The sequence below is a fragment of the Taeniopygia guttata genome, chromosome 21, assembly GCF_048771995.1.
Source record: "Taeniopygia guttata chromosome 21, bTaeGut7.mat, whole genome shotgun sequence".
Taxonomy (NCBI): Eukaryota; Metazoa; Chordata; class Aves; order Passeriformes; family Estrildidae; genus Taeniopygia; species Taeniopygia guttata.
The window spans coordinates 4,381,897-4,399,740 of record NC_133046.1 but is presented as its reverse complement, the minus strand read 5'-3'; the positions used below and the strand labels follow the sequence as shown (position 1 = coordinate 4,399,740).

General features: G+C 44.8%; 3 protein-coding genes across 3 annotated transcripts; all 3 read left to right on the top strand.

Moving 5' to 3' along the window:
• Nucleotides 1-80: 80 nt before the first annotated feature.
• On the top strand, nt 81-4,836 carry LOC100230178 (arylacetamide deacetylase-like 4). The gene is made up of 4 exons (XM_030289264.4): nt 81-291; nt 2,389-2,605; nt 2,978-3,041; nt 3,782-4,836. The coding sequence occupies exons 1-4, from the start codon at nt 115-117 to the stop codon at nt 4,554-4,556; spliced, it is 1,233 nt and encodes a 410-aa protein (XP_030145124.4). The 5' UTR covers nt 81-114; the 3' UTR covers nt 4,557-4,836.
• A 124-nt stretch (nt 4,837-4,960) lies between these two features.
• Nucleotides 4,961-10,761, top strand: LOC100227365 (arylacetamide deacetylase-like 4). The gene is made up of 4 exons (XM_030289266.4): nt 4,961-6,021; nt 7,020-7,236; nt 8,701-8,764; nt 9,664-10,761. The coding sequence occupies exons 1-4, from the start codon at nt 5,845-5,847 to the stop codon at nt 10,436-10,438; spliced, it is 1,233 nt and encodes a 410-aa protein (XP_030145126.4). The 5' UTR covers nt 4,961-5,844; the 3' UTR covers nt 10,439-10,761.
• Nucleotides 10,762-12,326: 1,565 nt separating this feature from the next.
• LOC100218769 (arylacetamide deacetylase-like 4) lies at nt 12,327-16,749 on the top strand. The gene is made up of 4 exons (XM_030289265.4): nt 12,327-12,510; nt 14,120-14,336; nt 14,527-14,590; nt 15,571-16,749. Exons 1-4 carry the CDS (start codon nt 12,343-12,345, stop codon nt 16,343-16,345), a joined length of 1,224 nt encoding a protein of 407 aa, XP_030145125.1. The 5' UTR covers nt 12,327-12,342; the 3' UTR covers nt 16,346-16,749.
• Nucleotides 16,750-17,844: the final 1,095 nt, after the last annotated feature.

Genomic DNA, 17,844 nt, shown 5'->3' with positions numbered 1-17,844 from the left:
TTTTACTGGAGCAAACAAAGAGCAGGAAGATTAACAAAGAATCAGGAAGTAACAAGACAAATATATATTGGAAAGTCAAATCAAAGACATGTCAGACCTCTGCAGTTCAGCAAAATGGCAGCTGTACTCACAGTGCTGGTGCTATTCTTAACTGGTTTTCTTGCTGCATTTATATTGTTGGTCATAGGGGCAATTAATTTTGATTTTTCCAACTCAGAAATTCCTCCTGGAGTGAATCAGCCTGCAAAGCTCCGAATCATTCATATAATTTTAATATTCACAGCTGTGGTGGTAAGTGAACCTGGTGTGATTTTTGGGGGAAGAACAGTGAACCTGTAGATTTTAAAATTACTATCATGAAACCTGCATGGAATTATGTTCCGGAGAGCAGAGCAGGACACTGCTGTTATGCTGCATGTTTTATTGAGCTGAGTGCTGCTAAAGAAATTTTTGCCAGACTACTGACACTGAACTGCTGTAATCCAGTCCCCTAAATGCTGCCTTAACACAAATGTGTGAAAGTCTGACTGTGCTTCTGCCCTGACTCGAGCTGACCTAGCAATGATTTGATTTATAATGTTTATCCATGTAGGATCATTTGTATTTCCCTTCTTGGTTCAGACTGTACCAGATGTCTCTGGTTCGTGCTTTCAAGGTTCTCATGGGCATGGAGATAAGAATTCTGTATTTATTTTGAATATGAAATGAGAAGCTGAACATTTCAGAATTGGCCTTGGGAAGGAAAAGTTTCTGTCACACAAGTGACAAAATTATGTAACGTTGCCCAAGAGGAGCTGAAGGAATTCTTCTGCCCAAAGTACATTTATATAACTCCTGCAGCAATTAAGCAGGATTGTCTGGTGGGAATGAGGGGCTCTGACCAGCCCAACTTCTCCAGGTGAAGCAGCTTGTAAAAGCATGGGAAGGTAATCAGCCTCCAAGAGCAGCACTCAACATCTGGTGAGCTCTGCTGACAGAGGAGCTCACTGAATCACAGGTATTTGTACGTAATGACAGGTGTAGAGATTCTCTGATGAGACATGGCATTACACAGGAGGTAACAAAGGTTGTGCATGTATTTACTAAATTAATTTAATTAAAGAGATACAAGCTATTTAAAATTAAAAAATGAAAACAAAGAGAAAAAATTCTCTGTCAGAAATATTGTAGGTTATGGTCAACCACAGTAAAGAATTTTCGATATATATTCTCATGCTTTGGCTGCACTGCAGTTGTAATTAGAAAGAGATAACATCACTTAAGCAGCTGGAAAAGCCAGTTCTCTTTTAATCATCAATCCACTGCCCATCATAAACCAGCATTGTATGCTGCAATGCAAGTAACACAGGGTGAAAGAAAACAAACAAGTTGAATATGAAAGTTAAAATATCCTTGGTATTGTTCATTCCTGCTTGGAAAATAGCAAATAAAAAAGAATAAATCATTTTATCATACAACTGGAGACACTAAGACTAGTTTCTGTAAAAAAATAAAATCAATACATTGCAAAATGTCTTAGTTTCTTCAAGAAATCTTACCTCAAGATCAGGCATGGAGAATTTTATAAATATCTGGAATTGCTGAAAAAAAGGCCTTTTGTAGATAAATATATTGAGAGTTATGACACTACTGACAATCCATGCAAATGTGTCTGTCTAATAAGAAATATTCATAACAGAATCTTGAGCATTATGAACCTGATCCAAATATTGCTAAGGACCGAAGTACTGACTGGCATGGCTGAACAATGAATTTCAAAACAGAGGATATGCCTTTTATTTATGCAAAGTCATGTTGGAGTAGTAGCTCTGATTTGTATTCATTTTTTGGTACCTGGCGTGAATAACCCTATGGCACTGAGAATGAAGAGAAGCTCATTTCTACTAAATATGTCAGGATTTTCTCGTTGGTGCATGGCACACATCAGCAAGACTTAGGAAATGGATCAAAAAGCAATTATCAAACATATTCTTAACTTAGTCAACTCTACTTTGGGCAAGTGTCTACCATGAAAATCAGCACCAGAATGATCATCTTTTGCTATGTTTTCACATCATCTGAGGGGGAAGGATAGAATAACCAGTGAAAACCAAACTTGCTCTCAGTGTTAGGTAAAGGACCTGCTGAGGAAGCAGAGGAATCTATCTCACCAAGCTGTTAATGTTGCATTGTTTAGGGTTTTGTTCATGTAACTCTCTCATAGCCCCTCCTGATGCTGCTGTTACTTGTTCAGTTTTCTCTTATACCTGTACAACTACTCTCTTAGCTTATTACTGCCTTAAAAATACATGACTTGTGCACCATGAGTTTACTGTCCACACAGTTCCTTTGCTTTGGAAAATACAGGGTCTCTTGAGTGAGGTCTCTGTTCTCTTTACCTTTGAACAGGGAAAGATTTTGCAAAACCTTGGCATCTGCACTCAGGTGAGCTTTGTGCGGTACATGCAAGGAAGAAAGACTCCGGGGGCGGACCCAAAGCTCTTCATCAGAGATCTGTGGTTTGAGAACGTGCCTGTAAGGATTTACCAGCCTAAGGCTCCATCTGCCAGCCAAAGGAGAGCAGTTATGTTTTTTCATGGAGGAGGATGGGTATTTGGAAGCATTGGTAAGATATCTAGCAGAAATATTTCAGTTAAAGAAATACATATTTCATAAATAATAAAGTTGGTTGTTTCTTGATCTGTAGCAGTTGCAAACTTTGAATATAACCACAGGTTCAATCTTGTAATTCTTGCTGCCAGAAGAAGGCACCTGCTGTGGATCAGGTGATTTTTCTTACAGGACAATGATATAAGGGGAAAAAATACTGAAATAGGAAGATGAGGAGGTACGAAAGAACTGAGGAGCTTTGTAGGAAGCAGCAGGAAAAAGCAGAGAGCATTTCCTTCTTGCAATTCTTTGATTTATCCAATAGATAACACCTCTGGAGAGAAAATGCACCCCAACCTAAACCCAAACCCCACCAAATCTCTTTCAGAGACACACGAAGAGCTGTGCCGCTTTATTGCCAGAGAAAGTGAATCTGTGGTTGTATCTGTGGGGTGAGTCTTTGCTCATGCTGATTTTGAGAGATTATTTCCTACAGTGTAAAATCACCTCCTGTCCCCTCAGTCATAGCTACAATCTTCCTTAGAGAAATGTCTCTGTGGGGCTTCTCGAGTATGTGATTTACCACTTCATCTGCTGTTCCTTGGAGACACTGAAGACTCACTTGGGCTGTTTTCACTGTCTGGTTACATCACAAATTACACTTTGGGATATCTAGTTGGAAAATGAAGTTCTGAATGAATATTTTCAGATTCCAAACACAAAACTGTAAACAGATAGTAAGCTATATGATCTCCTTAACATTTATCCAAGAAAAGCCTCCTTGATGCTTAGAGAAGCACAGTGTGAATGAGAAGTTAATACATTATCAAAATACTGGCATAATGGTTCAGATTACAAGGATATGTAACATAACATTACGTAACAAAGATATAAATCAGAAGTCATTTGTGTCCAACCCATGAAAAACTGAAGCAGAAATAACTAAATTATTGTCAATAAAACCTACATTTAATTGGCAGCTGAGTACTCCTGTGTTGTATAAGACTTAAGAGACATCATAAACAGATGATATCATAACAAAATAATCTGCACCACCTAATTTCATTGATGGCAATCCTATGGAGAGAACTGAAACTACAGAAATCAGGTATTCCTGGATGCAGGAACCAGGACTTTAGCAATACATTTAAAACTCATATTTCCATATCTCACACTTGTCTCGGTGTCCCAGGTACCGTCTGGCCCCCGAGCACAAATACCCCGCTGCGTACGAAGACTGTCTGAGCGCCACCCAGCATTTCCTGCAGCACCTGGAGCGCTTCGGCGTGGATCCCGCCCGCGTCGCTGTCTGCGGGGACAGCGCTGGGGGCAACCTGGCAGCTGCTGTCAGCCAGAGCCTGGCAGGCAGCTCAGACCTGCCCAGACTCCGTGCTCAGATCCTCATCTACCCAGGCCTGCAGGCACTGGACTTCAACTTACCATCCTACCAACAAAATCGGGGAGTCCCTCTGCTATTCCAGGAACGTGCCGCTTTCTATATGTTGCAGTACCTAAATGGGAATGCAATAAAACTGGAAGAGGTCTTGGAAGGTTCCCATATTCCTATAGATATTAAATTAAAGTATAAAAAGTGGGTGAGTCCAGACAACATCCCTGAGGAATTTAAGGTCAGAGGCTACAAACCACGTGTGCTACTTGACTGCACAACTGAAGTTTACGAGACAGTGAAGAGATTCTGTGAACCCAACCTGTGCCCACTGCTGGCTGAAGACACAATTATCCAGCAGCTGCCAGAATCCTTCATCCTGACCTGCGAGTACGACGTGCTGCGGGACGATGGCTTGTTGTACAAGAAGAGGCTGGAGGACAATGGGGTTTCAGTGACCTGGTACCACCTTGAAGATGGATTCCATGGAATCATAAACTCATTTAATAGTGGCTGGTTGTCATTTCCAGCTGGGAAAAGGGGCCTTGACAATATTGTGAATTTTCTAAGAAGCTTATAGCAACATTTTTCCTTTTTTTCTGTAAGAACTGCCAAATTTCCGTGGTCTTTTATGCTTCTAAATTCCATATAAGAAGTTCATATAGGACAATTTGTTAATAGGAATTTATGCCAGTATGATCACCATAAAAGACATTTCAAGAATAGTTTCTTTTAGTGCTGTTTGAAGTAGTCCATGTGCAGTCTGCCTATTTTAATCATCTGTTTGGATAACCCTTGTCCAGTACAAGTGCTGCTCTCTTACATATATGCAAAAGATGCAGTAAAATTTTAAGATAACATCTGGTCTGATCTGTTTTATTCAATTACACTCGATGATTTCATTCTTCCTAGAAGTGTGTATTTTGGCAAAGGAGAAAGACAATGACACTACAGTGCTATAATGCACAGCCTGTACTCTCTGCTACACGTAGCACCTGAGTTTAAGATTCCAAATTTGAAGATGTCTGTTGGCTAGTATTTTATACTCAAAAAATGATGTCACATTCATGAACTTGACTTTTAGAATTGCAACTGTTCCCAACAGAAATACTCTATTGACAGCTTTGTTTAAATTACAATGGGAAAAATGTTTTAAGTGTTTTCTTATGTTTATCAAACATACGTGTATGCTGAAAAACTTGTGCTTGAATGGAATCCTAGAATCACAGAATGGTTTGGGTTGGAAGGAACATTAAAGCTCATTTCATTCCAAAGCCCTGCCATGAGCAGGGACACCTGGTCTAGCCAAGGTAGCTTCAAGCCCCAAATAATCTAACAACAAAATAGGACTGATGCATTTACTTTTGCAGAGCTTGCTACTTACCTTTTGCCCCCCACCCCTCCCTTCTTCCCATTTTCTTTTCTAAATGTCCCTGTTAAATGGATGTATTCCAAACTATGTAAAGCATGCCCACAATGCAGGAAGTGAATTTCGAATGTCCTGGCTGCAGATGAGTTGCAAGGGATAATTTAATCCCCACATTTGCTGGCTCTCTGTCATAGACTAGAACTTCATCCAGGACTCAGCCTCAGTCTCTGAGCACTCACTGTTATCATCCACAATCCAAGAATTCCCTATTCAATACCAGCCCCTTTATCAGTCCCACAATTACCATCAAGATAAACAGGAAATTAAACACATTGACTCTTCTCCAATGTGATAACTGCTTGCACAACATTTCCAAGGACTTTAAAGTGAGCAACACCTGAGAGAGCTCTTGCAATTGGGACTGCTCCAGGGCTTGCTGTTACCTGAAAAAGCCAATTCACAGATAGGTGTGAAGACACATCACCTCTAGATACGTGAAATGGCATTTTTTTATCTACTGCCAGTGATACTGCTGGTGATTTTTGTTGCTTCATTCATATCAGCAATCATAAGAACAATTAAAACTGAGTATGCCAATTGCAACATCCCTCCTGGAGTGAGCAATCCCGGAAAACTTCGACTTATTGTTGCTGTTTTGATTGTTTCATCTACTCTGGTGAGTAACTGCTGCAACTTCTGCAAGAAACATTGTTAGATGTTAATTTTGTTCTGCGTGTATCCTGCCAGCTCCATCAAGGCTTAAATGATGGCTCTTCTCTTCTAGGGGCTGACTTGAGAGGACAGCTTTTGGAAAATAATTTCTATTAGACTTCAGTCAGATTTTCCCTATTACATAAGGATTAAGTCAACCATTAGAGCCTAAGCTTTATCAGCTGTGTTTCCCTAATTAAATTTAAAATTAAATATTTATAAAAAGTGAGATTGCTTTGATTTCCACTTTAGCTAAGCACACATGATGTTTTGAGGTCATTCTTGGGGCTCTCCAGTAACATGGGAGGCTGGGTAATGGAAGTACCACTAATGGGAGACTGGATGCTTTTTAAGAAGGCAAAAACAGAAACCCCAGAAACCTTAGCAGGATGAGAGACACTTGGGAGCATTGGCAAGGCCTCCCTCACCAGGAGCCCTGTGATTAATTGCTCTTCACTCTCCAGAAGCCCCTTCCCCAGCTGTCCTTCACTCTCCAGGAGCTCCTTCACCAATTGCCCCTCACCAGTGACCAATTTGTGACCAGTTGCTCTTCACTCTCCAGGAGCCCCTTCCCCAACTGCCCTTCAGTCTCCAGGAGCTCTTTCCCACTCTCCAGGAGCTCCTTCAACAATTTCCCCTCACCAGGAGCCCTGTGACCAATTGCCCTTCACTCTCCAGGAGCCCCTTCTCCAACTGCCCTTCACTCTCCAGGATCTTCTTCACCAATTGCCCCTCACCAGGCTCCCCTTCAATGAGTGTCCCTCACCCACTGCTTTTCTCCAGGTGCCCCCTCACCAGCTGCCCCTCACCATTTGCCCCTCTCCTGGTGCCTCTCTCCAATTGCCCCTCTCCTGGTGTCCCTCACATCCCTTCTCCTGCCTCCCCATCACTGGGTTCCCCCTCAGGGCCGTCCGTGCTCCATTTCCCCTCAGCTCACCCTGGCTGTCCTCCCTCTCCCAACAGGGCAGGATTTTTGAGAAGATGGAGCTGTGCAGCAGCCTGGCCTTCAGGCGCCTCATGCTCTCCGGGCGGAAGCCAGGCCCGGCGCTGGGGGTGCGGCAGGAGGACGCGCGGTTTGGGCACGTGCCCGTGCGGCTGTACCGGCCCAGTGCACCGGCTGCGTGCCCATGCACTGCTGTGCTGCTGTTCCATGGCGGCGGCTGGATCTGCTGCAGCCTCGGTATGGCCTGGTGCAGCCCAGTGCAGCCCAATGCAGCCCAATGCAGCCCAATGCGGCCCAGTGCAGCCCAATGCGGCCCAATGCAGCCCAGTGTGGCCCAGTGCGGCCCAGACACCCCAGTACTGACCTCGCTTCCGAAGCCCACCCTAGGTCGAAGGTGGCTCAGTGTGGTGGAAAAATCTCTCCTCCAACCCGAGCTTCCAAAGAAAGGCTCAGCAGTCTCTGTTGTTTGGTCTCATGGTTGCTTATTGCAAGTTATCTAAAAGATTTTCTCCTTGGGCTGCTGTGGTTTGCTCACAGCTCAGGCAGAGGCACACACACACCCTGACATCCTCTCTGACTCCCGACTGCTTCTTCTCTCCCCGCCCAGGGCTGCTGCTGTCTTTTGTATGTACATTACGTGTTACCTGTTTACAGTTTTTCCTCAATGCCTATTACCTATATTAAATGGTGCTTTTCTACTCTAAACCAATCTGGGAGTGCCAACATCACCAAGAACATGGAGGTAAGGAAGAAGAAAGAGGGAGGACAGGACTGGCCAAAATCCCTCCATCTTAAAACCTCTGACCCCCATGTACAAAACCAAAACCCCCATGTACAGCACTCAAAAATTCTTCCCTTTACTTTGTGGCTACTTCTACTGTAATATCTAAACTTTTGTGACTTCTTGTTCTTCCTACAAGGTTGCTAAATCATTCCATGGCTCAAATCCAAAATCACAGCTGTTTCCAGCTGCCTGCCAGGGTCTCAAATGCTTCTGACGTGGGCCCAGAACATCCAAAAATGTCTGAGGGACATTTTGAGTTCTGACACTTGCCACACTAGCCACCCTGTGTACGTGGCCGACACAATTCCGGCCTCCACACAGATGCTGATACAAAACTTTTCCACCTGTTTATATACTTTTAGCAAACAAATTAATGCTCATGAATTCTCTTTCGTAAATTGGTATTCTATCCTCTTCGCTCTTTTTAGTGTATTTTTCCTCCAGTAGGGGCTTCCCAATATACATATACAGAATCTTTTTTTAGCTGCTTGTTTATATTCTTGCTTCTACAAAATGTCCTTGTAGTCCATAAATTCTGCCCTCCTTGTATCCAATTTCAACAATACACACCCTCTCCCAGGCCTTGTTTTTTGAAGCATATCAGGCTTAGTTTGGGAAGACTTTTGAAAGCTTCATTGATTTTCCCAACCAAGTCTGTGTAAAGAAAGTTAGCTACATGCTGCCTAAAAGTGATTTAAGACTAGCACACTGCTTATGATTAATATACTAGTTATGGTGAATTAGAACAATTAATTAAAAATTAATTAGAAAAGTTATATAATCTGCAGCCACTGGAAGGCTGAACTCTGGCTGGGCTTTCCTATCCAGCGCTGTGAAGGCAGGCCTCGGGCAGGGGGAGAGGGGAGAGGGGAGCTGGATTATTTGTGGGCAGTAAAACATCCTTCAATGTGTTCCAGATACCCATGAAAGGATCTGCCAGTACATTGCCAAGGAAAGCGGCTCGCTGGTGGTGTCCGTGAGGTGAGTTATGGCCAGCTGCCCCTGAGAAGCCTTTTTGCCTCTTGTTGCCTCTCAGCACTGCAAGGATGTGCAGCTGGTGGGAATGCTCCTCTCTAGGATCTGGACACCATGGTCCTCATGGGTCCCTTCCAACTCAGCATTTTCTATGATTTTCCCAGATGTCCAGACCAAATTTCAAGGGGGCTGTTTGTTTTTCATTTCTCTCCCTGCTCCATCAGCTAATAGTGCAGACACAGCCCACAGTAAGGTCCATGTGTGTCCCAACATATGCTGGCACCACACAAAACCAAGGAATGCTTTCCAGTAGAGAGTTCCAATGTGTTGAGAAATGACTAACAAACCAACTCGGAAGGTGACAATGCACTAATCCATTTAAATAGGTGTAATTACCTTGTGAACTTCAAAGAGCTTTCTTGTGAACTTCAAGTGAGAATCAAATGCTAGTAAGTAATAATACTAATAATTAGTACTATTAATACTAGTAATACTGAAAAATATAACTGTCCCAGTTATTTAAATAAAGAAAAAATAATTATAAAAATGAAATCTCCTAAGTAACGGTGAGGTGCAGATTGATTAAATTGCTTAATTACTTAATCCACAAAACAGATGCAGTCTATGCTAAAATGAGAAAATGAAGTTACATCACTTAATTTGTGATCAGGGCTGCTCTTGGAATATCCAACTATGCTATGTCCTTGCAGCCCCATCCTATGGCTATCACTTCTCTGTGATGACTTATTGGAAAAATACCTGCTTAGTAGATAAAAATACCTTCATGGGTTTTTTTTCTGAGGGAAAAATTGCTCCAACACAAGGAGCACCAGGATGCTGTAGAAATTCTGTATTTACACTTATATGACATTTCTGCTGTCACTTTTGCTGTCTCGGTGTCCCAGGTACCGTCTGGCCCCCGAGCACAAATACCCCGCTGCGTACGAAGACTGTCTGAGCGCCACCCAGCATTTCCTGCAGCACCTGGAGCGCTTCGGCGTGGATCCCGCCCGCGTCGCTGTCTGCGGGGACAGCGCTGGGGGCAACCTGGCAGCTGCTGTCAGCCAGAGCCTGGCAGGCAGCTCAGACCTGCCCAGACTCCGTGCTCAGATCCTCATCTACCCAGGCCTGCAGGCACTGGACTTCAATTTACCATCCTACCAACAAAATCGGGGAGTCCCTCTGCTATTCCGGGAACGTGCTGTTTTTTATTCTTTGCAGTACGTACAAGGGGACGCATCAAATCTGGAAGAGATCTTGGAGGGCTCTCATGTTCCTCCAGACATGAGGCTGAAGTATGGGAAGTGGGTGAGCCCAGACAACATCCCTGAGGAATTTAAGGTCAGAGGCTACAAACCACCCAAGCCCTGTGAATTCAAGCCTGGAGTTTTTGAGAAAGTGAAAAGAATCAGTGAGCCCACGCTGTGCCCACTGTTGGCTGAAGACACAATTATCCAGCAGCTGCCAGAATCCTTCATCCTGACCTGCGAGTACGACGTGCTGCGGGACGATGGCTTGTTGTACAAGAAGAGGCTGGAGGACAATGGGGTTCCAGTGACCTGGTACCACCTTGAAGATGGATTCCATGGAATCGTAAACCTATTTGATTATTATGCTTCATCATTTCCATCTGGGAAAAGGGGATTGGACAGGATTGTTGCATTTATAAAAGGCCTGTAGAAAGAACTCTCCCTCGTTATGCTTCTCCCACTAATGACTCTGCTTAGGTTCTCACACTTCAGGTAGTGCTGCTCTGCAAGAATGTGATACCTTTTGATGTGTAAAATACTGTTTCTGAGATCCGTGAGCTTCAAATTAACACAGATCTTTTCCTTGTGAGACTCCTGACAGTTCAAACATTTGACAGTACAATTTTTCTATGTGCTGTATTTTTTTTCAAGTTGGCATCTGATTGATTCCTTGTCTTTAATTACTAAATTATTTACTTCCATACAAATAATCTATGTGGAATGATTTGGATTAAATGTTTTTCTCTACATCCAGTTTATTTGTGATGTCCATTTGATAAGCTCCAAAGCATGACTTAATTTAGCTAAAAAGTATAAGCTAGGTAGATAGTGAGTTGGAGGGAAAGCTCTGGACAAATAGGCAGAGATCAAGATCTCAGTGAGGAGATAGAGCAAATATTCCATGGCTGCAAAAGTAGCAGTGCAAGGCCAGAGTTGTTGGGGCACACCTAGCTGGAGGCAAGTAAGGGCTGCTCTGATTTTGAAATAATCGTAGCTCTACAAAGTCCTTCTTAATTTTGGAAAGTCTCCATTATTCCCAGAGGGTAGGATATAGTGTTGAAATGAAATACTGACTTCAGGTTTTAGAAAAGCAAGAAGGATCAGTGAACTGAGCTCTTGGTCTGTGTGTACTGAAAGCTACAGCTTAAAGAGAGAATATGAAGGAAAATGCTTTCATGTTCTTCCAAAGGGTGTCCCCCAGTATTAACTTTTGCAGAATCTGTGCTGTGATTCTGTGCTAGAATCTGTCAATTTGTGGTTTTCTCCACAAATTCTTCATTTACTTCCTCATTTTGGGACCCCTCCCCATGAAAAGGACCACCGACCCATTTCAAGGGACAAACTACGCATGCTTAATAACTTTTGGAGTGATTAGCATACGAAGCGGGGAATGGGATGTACCAAAATTATGAATTATGAATTATGAATATGCATTTGCATTTTGTGTATTCAATACTTGTATGGATAAAAAGACTCTGTAATCACCTGGAAGCTGCGGTGTGGATTTGGGAGCTATCCTGCACGCTGCCCGGCACCTAATAAACATACACTTTCTAACTTTAAATTGTTAGAGAGTTTTTGTTCGTCACAGTTGGATATTGATACTTAAATTGTTATAGAGTTTGTGTCCGTCACAGTTGGATATTGATACTTAAATTGTTAGAGAGTTTTTGTCTGTCACAGTTGGATATTGATACTTAAATTGTTAGAGAGTTTTTGTTTGTCACAGTTGGATATGATACTAGATCAATATCCAACTGTGACGGACAAAAACTCTCTAACAATTTAAAGTTAGAAAGTGTATGTTTATACATATAATATATTTTTTTTTAATAAATCACGTAGGCACTGTCACTCTCAATGTAAAGAAGTTCTTCCGCATGTTGAGGCGAAACTTGTGTTTTAGTATATGCCCATCGCTCCTCGTCTTGAGGAGATCCCGAAAAAAAAAACCTACAGCGCTGAGAAAAACAGAACCATTCACAAAAACAAATGCTGAGTTCCCTTAGATCCCCGTGCGGAAGGGCGGCCCTTCCCCGAGCTCGGGCGGTGCGGCGGTGCGGCGGGGGGCGCGGGGCCGTGAGGCGGCGGGGGCGCGGGGGTCCTGGCGGCGGGGGCGGTGCCGCCGGGCCCGGCCGTTCCCCGGTACCGCGCGCAGGTCACGCCGGGCCTCCTTGAACCGAGATTACCCGGCCGGCGCCTTCGGCCGCTCCGCGCGGCTCCCCCCGGCCGCCCGCACCATGACCCCTGCGCCGGCTTTGCGGAGCGGCCGCACTCGGGCCGTGACGGGCCCGCGGCTCTGCCCAGCGCTGCCGGCGGGGCCGCGGCCGGGCCATGGCGCTGCTGCCCGCGCTGCTGCTGCTGCTGCTGCTCCTGCCCCTGGCGGCGCTGGCGGCGGCCGCGCTGCTGCTCGGCCTGCCCGGCTACGACATCCCTCCCGGGGTGAACCAGCCGGCCAAGCTGCGCCTGGTGCTGACCGTGCTGCTCGGCACCGCCGCGCTGGTGAGTGGCGGCGCAGGGGGCGAGGGGCTTCGGGAGACCCGCGGGATGGCGTGGGGAGCTGGGGCAGGATCCGCGTGTCCCCGCTGTCCCCGTGGGATGCTGGCGGTGCCGCATCATGGGGAGGGGATGCGGGGAGCCCCCACGATCGGGTTGTGCCCCGGGGTAGCCGCCGATCCGGACGCTGCAAGGGCACCCGCGATCCGGACACTGCGGTCGAGGATGCTGCGCCGCCGGCCCGAACACTGCCCCGAGCATCCCCCTGTCGAGGATGTGCCCCGGGCATCCCCCTGTCGAGGATGTGCCCCGGGCATCCCCCTGGCGAGGATGTGCCCCGGGCATCCCCCTGGCGAGGATGCCATCGCCGGCCCGAACACTGCCCCGAGCATCCCACTGGCGAGGATGCCATCGCCGGCCCAAACACCGCCCCGAGCATCCCCCTGTCGTGGATGTGCCCCGGGCACCCTCCGGCCAGGCTGCTGCGGGGAACACTGCCCGTATCGTGGGCAAACCCCGTTCCCGGTTCAGGGACGTGCCCGGGGCGTGTTAGCGGAGATTGCGACCGGCTGATGGCAGCCTTCGATTCGGGGCCGGGCTGGTGTTTTGCGTGATAGCTTCCCGCACCTTCAGGCGAAATCACCTTGTCCAAGGAAAGCTGCAGCCCTTCCGCTGCTCCTGCCACGGCTGACATCTATGGCACACAATCTGGTTAGGGCTGCTTTACTTAATCCCTCGACTCTTTTTGGCAGCGTTGCATAAACGGCATTAGTTAGAGCCCTCCTCAGCTCTGCCTCTGTTACTTGCTGTCTTTGAATTTCTTAAAATCTTCAGTTTTGCCATTTCTTTAGCCACAAACATCACCCCTGCTATTGCACAGACTTTGTTTTCCTCCACACAGATTCTTAAGCCATTTACATCCTCCTTAAATTAAAATTACTGACAAAGCTGCCCAGCAATCCTGAACCCCACTAGCAGGTGACAAGAGAGACTCACTGGGCATTAAAAGCAGGGATCTTGTTCAGCCAGTGAATTGTAACTGTTTGATTCCCAGCTTCTCATTTGTTCACTTGTTACATCAGATTTATATTCTAGCTTGCAAGAGCTTTGGGAAAGGAAGGGACTTCATTTTGCTCAGTAGCTCTGTTGTGTGAATAAAAAGCAGTAACTAACTTGCACAACACAGCTCGGCACTTTTTATTCACTGAGTTTTATGGTCTAATTAATGAATATTCGTTTCAGCAATGAAGAAATATGTTCTTACATATGGTATTTCATTCTTGTTATCAAGTATAAGTGAAACAAGAACGAGCACAAATGTGTGCAGGACAATGCTGATGACTAAAATATGTACTCCAAGACAACCACTTTGCCTGATCTTTATAAAATTTATGATGTGACATTACAATGACATTGGGTTGGAGTAGTGCAAGTACATTTTTCTATAGACTGCAGGGTGTGGGAACTTGGGAAAATTGTTTCATTTCCAAATCAGAGTTCTGTATTTCTTTAAAATTTCCTCCATATAAGTTTGATCTAAGTACAATGCAGAGTTTTTATACCCTGGCTAACTCCAGACTTTTAAAGATGCCTTAATGTCTTTTACCTTTAACAGGGAAGGATTTTGGAGAAGACTGGGCTTTGCAGCCAAATCACTTTTGGCCGATACGTGCGACAGGGTCGGAAACTAGGGTTGGATCCAAAGCTCTTTATCCAGGATCTGCAGTTTAATGAAGTACCTGTGAGGGTTTATCAGCCTAAAGCTACCTCTGATGGGCCAAGGAGAGGCATCCTCTTCTTCCATGGAGGAGGCTGGGTATTCGGAAGCCTTGGTAAGATACATCCTGGGGGAACTTTGTAGTGTAGAAAGAATATTCTTATCTTTTTAGAAGTTTGAAATAAGATGTGGTTTCAGTGTGTGGTTTGGGATGAAGTTTGAAGCCCTTTTGGAACAGGCATTTCTTAGGTTGTCTGAAAGCAGAGAGCAATAGTGAAGCACTAAAAACAATATTTCTTTTGCAGATACCTATGAAAAGGTGTGTCGCTACCTCTCCAGGGAGAGTGACTCAGTAGTTGTGTCTGTGCAGTAAGTGACCACTACCCAGGTCTGTAGTTGGGAGATTATTGCTGCTGTGGGACCACAGCAGAGCTGTGCTGGTGTTGGAGATGTTCTTTTTTGGCACAGGAATTTCTGTGGGTTTCAGTCAAGTTCATAAAGAGAAAAATAGTGATAATGAAGATTTTGCAGCCCTTAACTATTCATGCACAGAGATACTCCAAAAAGATACAAATGGAAATATTTGGCACACTAAGTAAGTCTATAAAAGCCAATTAAAAACTTAGGTGAAAAAAGTCTTCCTTGTGCTGGACATATGGACATGTATTAAGATGCTCCAAGCAATTGGGAACTATGGGAAAAGAGAATAATCACACTGAATACTCCCATTTTACACATGGGAAGCAGAGGCACAAAATTATTAAATAATCTTGCCAGAAGTATAGAGGGAGTTTTCACCATCACTAAGAACTGTCACTACAGGACACGTGCAAGCACTGCGTGAGCCGCTGCTATTGCAAGGTGAAAAAGAGAGAGTTTATTTTCTGAATCCAGCATTTATACTGTTCCAAAGGTGACAGTGGATTGGAGGGTGAAGGTGCCACCTCTCCAATGACATTGGACAAACTACTAGTACATCAAGTTTCTCCACCTCTATGAAGGAATGCAAAACAATATGTTGTTTACAGAAAGTTGTGTGAGAAAGTTCTCTAGCAGAATGCAAACTCAGAAGGCTTTAGAAAATGTTAAGAATCAGGGCAACAAAGAACTGTTCGATACCTTGTTCAGATCGTTTATCAAAGACAATCCTACTTCAGTGAGTCCTTGTGACTGAACTCACCATTTACAGTTTATCCACAATCCCAAATGGAGGAGCAGCTCTTTGGAGGCACTGAGGATCCTAACCTAGAGCCAAGCCACCCCAAAATGATAGGGCTGGAGAACAGCATAGGAGACCAATTCCTGGTTACTGCTACTGACATTTCCTTCTTCTTGTCTCGGTGTTGCAGGTACCGTCTGGCCCCCGAGCACAAATACCCCGCTGCGTACGAAGACTGTCTGAGCGCCACCCAGCATTTCCTGCAGCACCTGGAGCGCTTCGGCGTGGATCCCGCCCGCGTCGCTGTCTGCGGGGACAGCGCTGGGGGCAACCTGGCAGCTGCTGTCAGCCAGAGCCTGGCAGGCAGCTCAGACCTGCCCAGACTCCGTGCTCAGATCCTCATCTACCCAGGCCTGCAGGCACTGGACTTCAATTTACCATCCTATCATCAAAATCGAGGGGTTCCTCTGCTGTTCCGGGAACGTGCCGCTTTCTTTGCTTTGCTCTACCTCAATGGGGATGCGCTGCACATGCAAGAGGTCTTGGAGGGCTCTCATATTCCTCCAGACATGAGGCTGAAGTATGGGAAGTGGGTGAGTCCAGACAACATCCCTGAGGAATTTAAGGTCAGAGGTGTGAAGCCACTTAGGCCCACTGATTTTATAGCTGAAGTTTACGAGACAGTGAAGAGATTCTGTGAACCCAACCTGTGCCCACTGTTGGCTGAAGACTCTGTTGTTCACCAGCTGCCAGAATCCTTCATCCTGACCTGCGAGTACGACGTGCTGCGGGACGATGGCTTGTTGTACAAGAAGAGGCTGGAGGACAATGGGGTTCCAGTGACCTGGTACCACCTTGAAGATGGATTTCATGGAATCATAAGCCTATATGATTATTGTGGTTTCTCATTTCCATCTGGGAAAAGGGGATTGGACAGGGTTGTTAACTTCTTAAAAAGCTTATAGTAAACATCGTAGATTCCATGAGTCTCTTCATGCCTCAACCTAGGAAAATATCTTTTTAGGATATTTAACATCAGGTTATGGGTAGTGAATCAGGGGCAGTCATTAACAATGATAAACAAGGCTCATCAGAACCTCATTCCAGCTGTTAGTTGGAACATGGAATATGCAAACCTTATACAAGCTTGTACCATGCTGCAAGCCCTTATCTTTAGCTCTGCTAGTAAAGAACAGTTCTTTGAATGGGCATCCTGGTTTGTTCCAGTTGTTTAAAATAAAATATATGTGTGTGAAGAGAAGCTGTGTGTTAGCAGGTGTGTGTGGTGTGAGAGTAAAACCCAGCAGGCGTCAGTGGGTTATGAGCCACTGACAATAAAATAATAAATATGATGACAATAAGGAAATACGATGCTGTGTCAGGCGTGGTCTCTGTCACTGTGGACACAACAAACAAAAGGTTCCATGGCCAACATCACCCTTGTTTCCCAGCACACAGGCAGGACTGGAGCCCCTTTCTGCCCCAGTTTTAGCACTGGATTACTGGGCAATGTTTCACCCACATTAGGGTCAGTCACTTGAGGCTGCTGTACCATTTAAAAACAACTATACATCAATATAGACAATAATATTTACCAACATCATGCACGAGAGGCTTCAGTAATCCTTCCAGAATTTAATACTTATTAATACTTGGAGGATCTTTAATAATCTGGATATTGGTCTCATTTGCTTGTAGAAACACGAGCATCTTTTCTAGCAGAGGTGCTTGATAGATTTCGTGCCCTGCTTAAGAGCTCAGCAAAATTTAGTCATTAGACTTTTAACTTTGTCAAAACATGCCAGTTAGGTTCAATATTAGAGCTGTTCAAGCAGATCCTCCTGACTCTGCTAAAATTGTTTCCTTTAGATTTTTTTTCCTGTGCCAGACTGTGTTGCAGTCTGCTGCAGCAGAAATAGAACAAAGAGAGAGGGGTAAATGGTTTATTCATCCTTTTCAGTTGCTAGTTCCCATGGCAGGTGAAGATACTCAACCAAATTAACCAAAGCACAGATAATTTTCAAGTGCAATACAATATCTTTTATTCACACTATGGAACCAATCCAAAATTTTACAGTGGCTGATTTTACCAGATGACTTTACCAGCTGAGGCAAAGAACATAGACTTCTTCCCAAAAAAGCACTTGTGTAGATGAATAAAGGAGCACTGGAACAGAGCTGCTGTGATTACTGGGCTGCCTCAGCAATTCTGAGCATTGTGTATCTCTCACATTTATAAACTCAGCAGCATCTCACACAGAACAGCCTCATCTGCTGCCAGCTCAACGACCAAACGCTAAGGAGAACCACATGGGGAAACGTGAGGTAAGGAACAGAAAATTCCAGTGTGGGGCTGTGGTGCCTGTAACATTCCAGGCAGCGATGATCTGTGACTGATACTTAAATCCTATTTTATATATCCTTAAACAACTGTATGTGTAAAGGAAGGCACTGTAGCTGTGTG

Excerpts from the sequence above, each read along its gene's own strand:
- LOC100218769 (XM_030289265.4), top strand. The coding sequence starts at position 12,343 with ATGGCGCTGCTGCCCGCGCTGCTGCTGCTGCTGCTGCTCCTGCCCCTG. Across the intron at positions 12,511-14,119 it reads TGCTCGGCACCGCCGCGCTG|GGAAGGATTTTGGAGAAGAC; the intron begins GTGAGTGGCGGC and ends TACCTTTAACAG. Across the intron at positions 14,337-14,526 it reads CTGGGTATTCGGAAGCCTTG|ATACCTATGAAAAGGTGTGT; the intron begins GTAAGATACATC and ends TTTCTTTTGCAG.
- LOC100230178 (XM_030289264.4), top strand. The coding sequence starts at position 115 with ATGGCAGCTGTACTCACAGTGCTGGTGCTATTCTTAACTGGTTTTCTT. Across the intron at positions 292-2,388 it reads TAATATTCACAGCTGTGGTG|GGAAAGATTTTGCAAAACCT; the intron begins GTAAGTGAACCT and ends ACCTTTGAACAG. Across the intron at positions 2,606-2,977 it reads ATGGGTATTTGGAAGCATTG|AGACACACGAAGAGCTGTGC; the intron begins GTAAGATATCTA and ends AATCTCTTTCAG.
- LOC100227365 (XM_030289266.4), top strand. The coding sequence starts at position 5,845 with ATGGCATTTTTTTATCTACTGCCAGTGATACTGCTGGTGATTTTTGTT. Across the intron at positions 6,022-7,019 it reads TGATTGTTTCATCTACTCTG|GGCAGGATTTTTGAGAAGAT; the intron begins GTGAGTAACTGC and ends CTCTCCCAACAG. Across the intron at positions 7,237-8,700 it reads CTGGATCTGCTGCAGCCTCG|ATACCCATGAAAGGATCTGC; the intron begins GTATGGCCTGGT and ends AATGTGTTCCAG.